The sequence below is a fragment of the Macrobrachium nipponense genome, chromosome 25 (genome assembly GCF_015104395.2).
Source record: "Macrobrachium nipponense isolate FS-2020 chromosome 25, ASM1510439v2, whole genome shotgun sequence".
NCBI classification, from domain to species: domain Eukaryota; kingdom Metazoa; phylum Arthropoda; class Malacostraca; order Decapoda; family Palaemonidae; genus Macrobrachium; species Macrobrachium nipponense.
The window spans coordinates 35,379,730-35,393,920 of NC_087214.1; the positions used below are offsets into that span (position 1 = coordinate 35,379,730).

At 30.9% G+C, this 14,191-nt stretch overlaps 1 protein-coding gene across 1 annotated transcript in view; it reads right to left on the bottom strand.

Annotated features, from left to right (window-relative positions):
- LOC135199352 (lysosomal cholesterol signaling protein-like) overlaps positions 1 to 13,734 on the bottom strand; it is a 60,719-nt gene extending 46,985 nt beyond the window's left edge. Inside the window, exon 1 of the mRNA XM_064227310.1 lies at positions 13,594 to 13,734. Within this exon, the coding sequence (XP_064083380.1) occupies positions 13,594 to 13,719 (126 nt within the window). The 5' untranslated portion in view covers positions 13,720 to 13,734. The remainder of the gene's footprint in view (positions 1 to 13,593) is intronic.
- Positions 13,735 to 14,191: the final 457 nt, after the last annotated feature.

A 14,191-nucleotide genomic window follows, 5' to 3' on the forward strand; every position in this document is an offset into this window, starting at 1 on the left:
AGAGCAATATATATAGTATATTCTCTCTCTCTCTCTCTCTCTCTCTCTCTCTCTCTCTCTCTCTCTCTCTCTCTCTCTCTCTCTCTCTGTGTCAATATTCCCTACAGTCTGAGATAGCAACAGTCTGCTGCTCTCTCTCTCTCTCTCTCTCTCTCTCTCTCTCTCTCTCTCTCTCTCTCTCTCTCTCACACTGGACTGTAAATATTTTCCTCGTAGGATCAATTTTTTTTTTCCTCGTTTTACTTCTATAATATTTTGGGGCTGATTCTGACCCAAGTTTGCAGCTGTGAATTGGCAATTACGCGGGACAACAGGGTCGTAATTAGCGCGTTTACGATGGTCGGTTGCGTAAGAGGGACAAGGAACTCTCTGCAGAGGCTTTGCATTGCACATTGCAATGGTTGCATGTGAGGTTATTCGCTCATTGTGTGTTGGTGTTTGATGAAGAAACATGGCAGAGAAACTCACAGTGAGACTATTGTGGTGTGAAGGTCGGAAATGTTGCTTCCTTGTTCTTGTTGTAGAAGGTCATAATAACCATATTGTTTCCTTGTTGTATAAGTCAATAATAATCCATCTTTTGTTCTTGATGTATAAGTCAATAAATAAACCATCTTGTTTCTTAATGTATAAGTCAATAATAAAACCATTTGTTTCTTTAGGTTTAAGTCAATAATAAAAACCATGTTCTTAATGTATAAGTCAATAATAAACCATCGTGTTTCATGTATAAGTCCTTAAATAAACAGCCTGTTATGATGGATTAAGTCATTAATAACCATCTGTTCCTTGTTGGATAAGTCAATAATAAAACCAGCTGTTTTTGTTGTTATAAGTCACAAATAACCCATCTTGTTCTTGAATTGATAAGTCAATAATAAACCATATTGTCTTGATTGGATAAGTCATAATAAACCATAATTGTTCTTGTTGTATAAGTCAATAAAAACCATCTTGTTCTGAGGTTAAGTCAATAATAAAACCATATTGCTCTTGAGTATAAGCCAAGTAAGAAACCATCTCGTTCTTGATGCATAAGTCAATAACCATCTTGTTCCCTTGGTTGTAAATTAAAAGTCGTAAATAAACCAATAAATTCGTTGTTGTAATAAGTTCAATAATAAACAATCCTTGTTCTTGTTGTATAAGTCAATAATAAACCATCTTGTTCTTGATGTATAAGTCAATAATAAAACATATTGTTCTTGATGTAAGTAATAATTAAACCAATCTTGTCTTGGTTGTATAAGTCATAATAAACCATCCTGTTCTTGTTGTATAAAGTCAATAAAAACCCCTTCTTGATGTAAAGCTCAATAATAAAACCATCTTGTTCATGTTGTTATAAAGTCAATAAATAAACCTCTTTTCTCGTTCTTGATGTATAAGTCAATAAAAAAATAAACCAGCTTGTTCCTGTTGTTAAGTTCAATAATAAACCATCCGTTCTTGATGTATAAGTCAATAATAAACATCTTGTTCCGTTTGTATAAGTCAATAATAAAAACCAATCTGTCTTGAGTAAGTCATAATAAACCAATCTTTTTCTTGTATAAGTCAATAATAAACCATATTGTTTCTTAATGTACAAGGTCAATAATAAACAATCTTGTTCTTGTTGGTATAAGTTTCAATAATAAACCATCTTGTTCTGTTGTATAAGTCATAATAACAATCTTGTTCTTGTGTTAAGTCAATAATAAACCATCTTGTCTTGTATAAGTCAATAATAAACATATTGTTTTTCTTAATTGTACAAGTCAATAAATAAACCATCTTTTCTTGTTGTTATAAGTCAATAATAAACCATCTTGTTTTGTTGTATAAGTCAATAATAACCATCTTTTTCTTGATGTTGAAGTCAATAATAAAACCATCTTGTTCTTGTTGTATAAGTAAATAATAAACCATCTTGTTCTTCTTGTATAATCAATAAAAACCATATTTGTTCTGATGTTTAAGTCAATAAAAACCCTCTTGTCTTCTTGTAAAGCAAAATAAAACCATGTTGTTCTTAATGTATAAGTCAATAATAAAAAACCATCTTGTTCTTGTTGATAAGTAATAATAAACCATCTTTGTTCTTGTTGTATAAGTCAATAATATTGTTTCTTGTTGTATAAGGTCAATAATAAACCCATCTTGTTCTTGGTTGTATAAGTCAATAATAAAACCATCCGTTCTTGTTGGATAAGTCAATAAATAAATTTGTTCTTGTTGATAAAGTCAATAATAAACCCATCTTGTTCTTGATGTATAAGTCAATAATAAACCATCCTGTCTTGTTGTATAAGCAATAATAAACCATCTTGTCTTGTTGTATAATCAATTAATAAACCATAATTGTTTTGTTGTATTAAGTCAATAATAAACCAGCTTTTTCTGTTGTTATAAGTCAGTAATAAAACCAGCTTGTTGGAGTATAAGTCAAAATAAACAATTTGCTTGTTTGTATAAGTCCAATAAAACCATTATTGTTTTGTTGTTGTATAAAGTTCAATAATAAAACCAGCTGTTCTTGTTTTTGTATGTCAATAATAAACCATCTTGTTCTTGATGATAAGTCAATAATAAAACCATTTTGTTCTTTGATGTATAAGAATAATAAACAGCTGTTCTTGTTGTAAAGTCAATAATAAACCATCTTGGTTCTTGGATGATAAAGTCAATAAATAAACCATCCTTGTTTCTTGTGTATAAGTCAATAATAAACCATATTGTTTCTTGGTGATAAGTCCAATAATAAACCATATTGTTCTTGTTGTATAAGTCAATAATAAAAACCATCTTTGCTGATGTATAAGGCAATAATAAACCATATTGTTTTTGATGTATAAGTCAATAAAATAAACCATTACTGTGCTTGTTGTATAAGTCCATAATAAAACATATTGTTTGGTGTATAAGTCAGTAATAAACCCTCATTTTTTATGTAAAGTCAATAATAAAACCATCTTGTTCTTGAGGATAAGTCATAATGAACCATCTGGTTCTTGATGTATAAGTCAATAATAAACCATTCTTGTTCTTGAGGTATAATTCAGTAATAAAACCAAATCTTGTTCTTAAGTATAGGTCAATAATGAACCATCTTGGTTCTTGAGTATAAGTCATAATAAAACTATCCTTGTTCTTGATGATAAGTCAATAATAAAAACATCCTTGTTCTTTGATGTTCTAAGTCAGTGATAAACCATCTTGTTCTTGATGTATAAGTCAATAATAAACCATCTTGTTCTTGATGTATAAGTCAATAATAAACCATCTTGTTCTTGATGTATAAGTCAATAATAAACCATCTTGTTCTTGATGTATAAGTCAATAATAAACCATCTTGTTCTTAATGTATAAGTCAATAATAAACCATCTTGTTCCTGATGTATAAGTCAATAATAAACCATCTTGTTCTTGATGTATAAGTCAATAATAAACCATCTTGTTCTTGATGTATAAGTCAATAATAAACCATCTTGTTCTTGATGTATAAGTCAATAATAAACCATCTTGTTCTTGATGTATAAGTCAGTAATAAACCATCTTATTTTTTATGTATAAGTCAATAATAAACCATCTTGTTCTTGATGTATAAGTCAATAATAAACCATCTTGTTCTTGATGTATAAGTCAATAATAAACCATCTTGTTCTTGATGTATAAGTCAATAATAAACCATCTTGTTCTTGATGTATAAGTCAGTAATAAACCATCTTGTTCTTGATGTATAAGTCAGTAATAAACCATCTTATGTTTTATGTATAAGTCAATAATATACCATCTTGTTCTTGATGTATAAGTCAATAATAAACCATCTTGTTCTTGATGTTCAAGTCAGTAATAAACCATCTTGTTCATGATGTATAAGTCAGTAATAAACCATCTTATTTTTTATGTATAAGTCAATAATAAACCATCTTGTTCTTGTTGTATAAGTCAGTAATAAACCATCTTGTTCCTGATGTATAAGTCAGTAATAAACCATCTTGTTCTTGATGTATAAGTCAATGATAAACCATCTTGTTCTTGATGTTTAAGTCAATAATAAACCATCTTGTTCTTGATGTATAAGTCAATAATAAACCATCTTTTCTTGATGTTTAAGTCAATAATAAACCAGCTTGTTCCTGTTGTATAAGTCAATAATAAACCATCTTGTTCAGGTTGTATAAGTCAATAATAAACCATCTCGTTCTTGTTGTATAAGTCAATAATATACCATCTTGTTCTTGATGTATAAGTCAATAATAAACCATCTTGTTCTTGATGTTCAAGTCAGTAATAAACCATCTTGTTCTTGATGTATAAGCCAGTAATAAACCATCTTATTTTTTATGTATAAGTCAATAATAAACCATCTTGTTCTTGATGTATAAGTCAATAATAAACCATCTTGTTCTTGATGTATAAGTCAGTAATAAACCATCTTATGTTTTATGTATAAGTCAATAATATACCATCTTGTTCTTGATGTATAAGTCAATAATAAACCATCTTGTTCTTGATGTTCAAGTCAGTAATAAACCATCTTGTTCTTGATGTATAAGTCAGTAATAAACCATCTTGTTGTATAAGTCAGTAATAAACCATCTTGTTCCTGATGTATAAGTCAGTAATAAACCATCTTGTTCTTGATGTATAAGTCAATGATAAACCATCTTGTTCTTGATGTTTAAGTCAATAATAAACCATCTTGTTCTTGATGTATAAGTCAATAATAAACCATCTTTTTCTTGATGTTTAAGTCAATAATAAACCAGCTTGTTCCTGTTGTATAAGTCAATAATAAACCATCTTGTTCAGGTTGTATAAGTCAATAATAAACCATCTTGTTCTTGTTGTATAAGTCAATAATAAACCATCTTGTTCTTGTTGTATAAGTCAATAATAAACCATCTTTTCTTGATGTTTAAGTCAATAATAAACCAGCTTGTTCCTGTTGTATAAGTCAATAATAAACCACCTTGTTCTTGTTGTATAAGTCAATAATAAACCATCTTGTTCTTGTTGTATAAGTCAATAATAAACCATCTTGTTCTTGTTGTATAAGTCAATAATAAACCATCTTGTTCTTGATGTTTAAGTCAATAATAAACCATCTTGTTCTTGTATAAGTCAATAATAAACCATATTGTTCTTAATGTACAAGTCAATAATAAACCATCTTGTTCTTGTTGTATAAGTCAATAATAAACCATCTTGTTCTTGTTGTATAAGTCAATAATAAACCATCTTTTTCTTGATGTTGAAGTCAATAATAAACCATCTTTTTCTTGATGGTTAAGTCAATAATAAACAATTTTTTCTTGATGTTTAAGTCAATAATAAACCATCTTGTTCTTGATGTATAAGTCAATAATAAACCATCTTGTTCTTGTTGTTTAAGTCAATAATAAACCATCTTGTTCTTGTTGTATGAGTCAATAATAAACCAGCTTGTTCTTGATGTTGAAGTCACTAATAAACCATCTTTTTCTTGATGTTTAAGTCAATAATAAACCATCTTTTTCTTGATGTTTAAGTCAATAATAAACCATCTTGTTCTTGATGTATAAGTCAGTAATAAACCATCTTGTTCTTGATGTTCAAGTCAGTAATAAACCATCTTGTTCTTGATGTATAAGTCAATAATAAACCATCTTGTTCTTGATGTATAAGTCAATAATAAACCATCTTGTTCTTGATGTATAAGTCAGTAATAAACCATCTTGTTCTTAATGTATAAGTCAATAATAAACCATCCTGTTCTTGATGTATAAGTCAGTAATAAACCATCTTGTTCTTGATGTATAAGTCAATAATAAACCATCTCGTTCTTGATGTATAAGTCAATAATAAACCATCTTGTTCTTGATGTATAATTCAGTAATAAACCATCTCGTTCTTGATGTATAAGTCAGTAATAAACCATCTTGTTCTTGATGTATAAGTCAGTAATAAACCATCTTGTTCTTGTTGTATAAGTCAATAATAAACCATCTTGTTCTTGATGTATAAGGCAATAATAAACCATCTCGTTCTTGATGTATAAGTCAGTAATAAACCATCTTGTTCTTGATGTATAAGTCAATAATAAACCATCTCGTTCTGGATGTATAAGTCAGTAATAAACCATCTTGTTCTTGATGTATAAGTCAATAATAAACCATCTTGTTCTTGATGTATAAGTCAGTAATAAACCATCTTGTTCTTTGTATAAGTCAATGATAAACCATCTTGTTCTTGATGTATAAGTCAGTAATAAACCATCTAGTTCTTGATGTATAAGTCAGTAATAAACCATCTTGTTCTTGATGTATAAGTCAATAATAAACCATCTAGTTCTTGATGTATAAGTCAATGATAAACTATCTTGTTCTTGAGGTATAAGTCAGTAACAAACCATCTTGTTCTTGATGTACAAGTCAGTAATAAACCATCTTGTTCGTGATGTTTAAGTCAATAATAAACCATCTTATTCTTTATGTATAAGTCAATAATAAACCATCTTTTTCTTGCTGTTGAAGTCAATAATAAACCATCTTGTTCTTGACGTTTAAGTCAATAATAAACCATCTTGTATTTGTTGTATAAGTCAATAATAAACCATCTTGTTCTTGTATAAGTCAGTAATAAACCATCTTGTTCATGATGTATAAGTCAATAATAAACCATTCTGTTCTTGATGTTTAAGTCAGTAATAAACCATCTTGTTCTTGATGTATAAGTCCATAATAAACCATCTTGTTCTTTATGTATAAGTCATAATAAAACCTCTTGCTTTATGTATAAGTCCATAATAATCTTGTTTTTATGTATAATCAATAAATAAAACCATTCTTTGTTCTTGATGTATAATATAATAAACCATCTTGTTCTTTATGTATAAGTCAATAATAAACCATCTTGTTCTGATGTATAAGTCAATAATAAACCACCTTGTTCTTTATGTATAAGTCAATAATAAACCATCTTGTTGATCTAGTTCAATAATAAACCATCTTTTTGTTCTGTTGTAATAAGTCAATAATAACCATCTTGTATTTGTTGTATAAGTCATCCATTCTTTTGCTTGATAAGTCAATATAAACCATCGTCTTTGTTGTATAAGTCAATATAAAAACCTCTTATGTTTAATAATTCCACGACACCATACCTTGTTCTGTTGTAAGTCAATAATAAACCATCTGTCTTGATTTTAATCAATAATAAACCATCTTGTTCTGATAATGTAGTCAATAAATAAACCATCTTGTTCCTGTTGTATAAGTCAATAATAAACCATCTTGTTCCTGTTGTATAAGTCAATAATAAACCATCTTGTTCTTGATGTGTAATTCAATGATAAACCATCTTGTTCTTGATGTTTAAGTCAATAATAAACCATCTTGTGCTTGATGTATAAGTCAATAATAAACCATCTTGTTCTTGATATATAAGTCAATGATAAACCATCTTGTTCTTGATGTATAAGTCAATAATAAACCATCTTGTTCTTGATGTATAAGTCAGTGATAAACCATCTTGTTCTTGATGTATAAGTCAATAATAAACCATATTGTTCTTGATGTATAAGTCAATAATAAACCATCTTGTTCTTGATGTATAAGTCAATAATAAACCATATTGTTCTTGTTGTATAAGTCAATAATAAACCATCTTGTTCTTGATGTATAAGTCAATAATAAACCATCTTGTTCTTGATGTATAAGTCAATAATAAACCATCTTGTTCTTGATGTATAAGTCAATGATAAACCATCTTGTTCTTATGTATAAGTCAATAATAAACCATCTTGTTCTTGATGTATAAGTGAGCAATAAACCATCTTGTTCTTGATGTTTAAGTCACTAATAAACCATCTTGTTCGTGTTGTATAAGTCAATGATAAGCCATCCTTTTCTTGTTGTATAAGTCAATAATAAACCATCTAGTTCTTGATGTATAAGTTAAATTATTCATGATGTATAAATGAACTTGTTCTTGATGTATAAGACAGACATGAGTAAGAACATGACCTCCAATTAGCAGACACGTGACCACATAATTGATCTGAACATGTCTTCAACAACCCAACCTCACACACCCGAAAAAAGGCCATGGAACTTATAATAAAATATGATTTACTTTCAATTTTTTTTTTTTTTTATTAAGGTAGCTCACTAATCAGAACAGGTGGTAGGACAGGACTTGAAATTTTATGTGTATGTATTGAGTAATATATATTATATTATTATGTATAATTATAATATATATATTTAATATTATATATATATATATATTATAATATTATATATATATATATATATACCATTTCTTCGGCGTCCTAACAGTTGAAGAGTAGTTAAGTCTATTAATTCGTAAATGCTATCAGATAGGGTAGATCTTTGAAGCATTTTGCAGTAAAAGTTATTTTATTGTATTTATTTATTATTTTTTTGGCTGGGTATAGTAACTATACGTCATTCTCTACCTTTCTGGCGAAATTTGGAATATTTTGTTTTTCGTTACTTCTTTCAATATTGGTTTTTTCCTCAGGTTTTTATATTGTAATTTATCCAGAAGGAAAACTTAGCAATCGAATATATAATGAAATGCACAAAATATATAATGCAATGCACAACAGTTACTTTTCGTTCATGAGACCGCCTGCTTGATAGGAAACATCTCTTTTTAACAATTTTTTTCCCAATTTTTTTTTCCAGACGTGGCTATGACGGATTTCTCCCTGCTACTAAACGTAAGTATATATATTTCTCTTTGCATTTACCTTTTCCCTTCATAACTCTGGAATCATTAGACCAATCTTGATAAAATTCTGCCTTCAGATGTTTCCCGCTAAGGCCTCGAATCGTGCCAAGTTACATCGAAGTCCGTTTAACCGTTCTGGAGATCCAGATATATCGTCCAGTTAAGTTTGAGTCTAATCTGATGTATTTTTTTGTTAGAAAGTAATGAATGTCTTGCATTTTTGGGTGAAAGAACCATCTTCATGGAGTAGCCATTAAGCGGTTTAGTAGTACGTACGCCCACTGTCCGAAGTACTACATACGCCCACGGCCCAGAGTATACTATATACGCCCAAATTGAGAAAACTATAGTAAATCTATAGTACCAATCGCATCTATTATGACCGGTATTTAAAAAAAAAAAAAGTAGTCTCGTCCGATTGGTGCTTTTAAACTATTAATGTAATTTTACACTCTATTTTTATGGCTTTTAGTAAGTTAAATAGTATTTTTACGTAATTTATTTTAATGTAATAACACTCGGTGGTGTAATATTATATATACGTAATTTATTTTAATTAATTACGCTCAGTGATGTAATAGAATTTATACGTAATTTATTTTAATGTAATTACGCTCAGTGATGTAATAGTATTTTACGTAATTTATTTTAATATAATTACGATGTAAACGAGCTTAGGTGAACATTATGTGATCACGGAGAAGCCCACATAGGTCTAAGAAGAAGATTGTTTGAAAACATTGTTTGTAACCATTGTTTAGAAACTGTTTGTAAACAATGTTTCCTATATTGTGGATGGGCCTTAAAATTATCTAAACAGCCCCAATGCCTGAAGAGAGATATATAGTATGGCATTACTTCCAACATTACAACTTGAAGACATAACCGATCGATGAAAAATACTCCTAATTCTACTGTTCGTTTTCATCAAAATTTAAATCGGTTTGCTTAGGAAAACCTCTATATTTACGCCCTATAAATGCCCCTTCCCTTGTAATGCCCTAGCTGACCTCCATATACCCGTCTTTTGTGGCTGGGCTTGGCTATAGTAACCCCATAGTACTACCCCTTTTTTGCGATGTCATTACTTTCACGCCTGTGGTCGTTTTCACAGCTCCACAGCAACGGTGTACTTGCAATTAGCCAATTATAGCATTCATATGACTTCAGACTGCATTATAGTAATAGTTAAATAGTCCTAATTAATTCACAGCTCAGTAACTGTGAAGTATAACTGTTATTTCCAAATTTGGTTCATGATATGGCCGCCGTGTAGCCAACTTCAGGCATCATTAAACTCAGGGTTGGCGAAAACCAATGTTTTTTTTTTTTAAACACCAAAAACCTGGTTTTTTTTTTTGTTTAAACCATGAAATATGGGTTTTTATGGTTTTTTTTAAAAATTTTTTTGTGCTACTAGTTGTGGTTTTTTTATGGATTTATTTCATTTTTGGGCTACCCAGTATAAAACTAAAGCCATTTTAATTATAATCACACAATTATGTGGCCCTATATGTATTTGACATACAAGTTTGAGTTTTCAGTCATTTCTCGTCTTACCCCTTGCTCCTGGTGGCGTTCATTAAAAGGCAAAATTGATATCAGTGTGATAGGAGATATCTGTGGTTTGCTTAAATGGACTTACTTCAAGTGCAAGCGTTGAGAGAATCTTTTCTATTTTTTGTTTGGTACACTCCAAGCTCAGAAACAGACTGGGAATCAAAATGGCCGGGAAGTTGGTTTTTTATACAAAGTTTTAAACAAAGACTATAACTAACACCACCCCCTTTTTTTTTTATTAAAGATATAAAATAATTTACAAATTTCTTTTAACCTCATTATCTGAGGTTTACCAATTGTATGAATATGTTCAGTTACATCAAATGTTATATTATGGCACGGTAACACAAATATACTGTAAGATAGTTACAATTCAAATGTTTTAGTAGGCTAAACAAGTAAACATTAACATTGCCAATTTTATTTGAAAATCCAAGTAACTGATAAAAACACCAAAAGTTGCCAAAAATATATATTACCTAAAATAAAAGTTATAAAGGAAACATGACGACTAAAAAATATAAAAATAAAAACAAAAAACCTTGGTTTGTTTATTGACTGGTTTAAACCATGGTTTAAACCATTTGGTTTAAACCGCCAACCCTGATTAAACTATTAAACTATACTCAGTTTTTTGCCATCTGTCCACCCGCCTGTGGTGCTCGCGCATGGTAACACTGCGTCCTGGGCTTTAAATAGTTACGCTATGTGTAAGTTTTAGGTAAATAAAAGGATACCTGGGTGTACATTCGCAACTGAAAAGTGTTTTAATAATTTACAGTGTGAAAATTACACCGTTAATATTCGAAATAATATATTGTTATTATTGTTAAATGTAAACTGACTTTTCGGGATGGCGAATGGAACAGCCAGAGGCAGTGGCGGGAAAAGTGCTTCTCTCACTGTTCACTACGGCAAGATGTCAACTTTATTGGACCACAGCTACTCTGCTACTAAGCTATATGTTACTTCATTACACGTAAGTATAACAGTACCTACTTTCAATGTTTATAAAGTGCGTTTTAGCACTTTTCCCGCCACTGCGTCTGGCTGTTCCATTCGCCATCCAGTAAAGGCAGCTTATTTTCAACAATAATAGCAATATCCTATTTCGAATATTAACGGTGTAATTCCTATACTGTAAATTATTAAAACACTTTTCAGTTGCGAATGTACACCCAGAAATTCTTTTATTTACCTAAAATTTACACATATCGTAACTATTTAAAACCCGGGACGCAGTGTTACCATATGCAAACACCACAGGTGGGTGGACAGATGGAGAAAAAAAAACGAGTATAGATAGTCAATTACTATGAGATTCAGGGTCTCTGTAACACGGTTTTTTGGACTTTGCTCCTTGTCAAAGCATCGGATGTAGCTGAAAGTTGACATATGTATATATTTTACAACCACACACAAATTTTGTCAGCATTATCAATAACCTAAACCCGATAGTTTTAATTTTTATAGAGTAAAAATGATCTGGCCGACGCCGTGGCCAATGATTACGAGCCAAGAGTCGAAAAACATTCATTACGTAAGCAAGGTAAACAAACACCTTTTGACTAAATGTTGCCCCGCCCATCCACCAGACAGAAATTCCATCGGCTCTGAAACCCAAAGACTTTATGAATGGCGGAACGATACATAGATGTGGGTTGGGTATCAGTGCTAGCGTAGTAATACTACTGTAGCAGTAGTGCCGCAACAGTATAGCAGTAATATACATGAATTAAACGTTTAGGCCAACTGCTGGGATCCTTGAGGATCATTTAGCACTTCTTACAACTACTCGAGAAGTTAGTTTTTATAGCCAGAAGTTAAATTTTCTAATCCAACAATGCCCATGGTAGCCTTCAGTGTTATCCTGAATTATAACGAGGCGAAAGTGGGTGGAGCCTCATGAAGTCACCATTCTGACGATAATTATTGGTGAAGGTTTCAAGCCAATATACGGTACCGGCTATTTTTTTTTCAGTAAATGGGTAGATAGCCAATAAATAAAAATTGCTTGACATTGGATATAGCAGTTATCAAATCAAGCTTGTCTACTATGTTTTTGATAATTACCAACTATTCCCTACATCTTGTCAATCTGATTGTGACCTATAAAGTAGACTGTAATGTCTTTGGAAACTTATTTTAGGAGTTAGACTAATAATCGAAGTGTTTTTATATTTATTAACATATTTTGTTGGTTTGTTCATTATGACAATTATCAGTGGGGAGGTTCCAGAGTTCATAAAGGTGTACTGCTTTGCTTGTATTTAAATTTGTATGTCATTGTTGCCAGAGGTTTAGCCTTCGTTACGTATAGCCAATCATCCATCGAGAAGAGGGAAGAAATGCTGTCATAAGTTACGTAACAAGTGCGTTCGAAACATTTTCTCTGAGTTAGTTGGCCCGTCTTCAAAAAAGGTCACTTTTACATTATAAGTACCAAATTTATTCAACCTACGTAGTGCAGAAGACACTCAAAATTTATGTTGTTTGATATAATATGTATTCTGAATAAGCGTTATATTTATGAAATGCATAGATAAAAAGTTATTGCGGAAAAACCGTGTTACAGAGGCCCTGAATCTCATAGTAGTATGTAGCCTAATCTAGATATATATATATATATATATAATATATATATATATATATATATAATATATTATAATATAGATACTATACTATATATCTATAATAATCTATCTATATATATATTATTATATATATATAATATAATATATATATGATGATATGTTGATCTTATTACAAGTTTTAACAAAGCTATATATCTTTTTCTCAAATGAAACCAGTTAGCGACCACCACAGAGAGAGAGAGAGAGACTTGCTTTCTCAGATAGTAGGGAATAGTACCTACTGATATGAGAGAGAGAGAGAGAGAAGTACACTACAAATCACTTTAAAAAACACGATAAGGAACCGCGGAGAGAAAGTGGTAGAATAATGTTCCATCTCTCTCGCTGAAACTGAAGATAAATATCTGTGGTTTGTGGCATTCCCAGATATGGCGGGAAAAGAGGCCTATGTAAGACTTCATTATGACGAAAATAAGATTGTCAGTGTTTTAGGAAGTTTATTAGGAGTCGGAATAAAGCTTTAGGAAGCATATTGGGAGCCAGAATAAAGCTTTGAGGAGAATATATTAGCAGTCAGAATAAATCGGGGACAATATGGCGCGATGATCATAGACCTATAGAGGTGAAAACTTAGGCCAGGGGGCTACAGATGACCGGAGATTTGATGTAACTTTAAAATAAATAAATAAAAATAATAATAATGTATCGGACTCACCTCGCTGCAAAGGGCGGAAGGAACGGCCTTCCGGTAGGACCTCTTGTTGGTCAGCTCCTTGACTATGCATAGGCCTACTAGGACCATGAGGACCATAGCCAGCATGACACACTTCATCTTCGTCATCCTGATAAGTGTGACGCAGCAGATTATGGGTCCTAGTGTCTTCGTAAAGATGTTTTTTTCCTGTTAGAATAAATAAAAAAACATGAGTGTTATTCAGAATAACAATATAGGCCTAGGGAAAGAATGAACAGATTTACATTGAATTCGAAATACTCCTCATGAACAGGCTTGATTGTACAGGGTGTCCATAAAGTCCCAGTACTATTACCATTAATAAATACCTATAATGGTACTGGGACTTTATGGACACCATGTGTCGTATTCGAAATGCTCTTCACTCTTATCACATAGACGAGTTTCCTACATAGATATAGAGAGAGTTAACATGTGGGCAGTTAAGGAAAATACTTTAACGTGACAATACACTTCTGAGACATCATAAAGTTCTCGTCATTTCTCATAGTTTCATGAAAAGGAATTTTTTTTTTTTTTTTGTGCCAGTGTGCAGAGGTATCGTAGAGTTCGTCGTGGT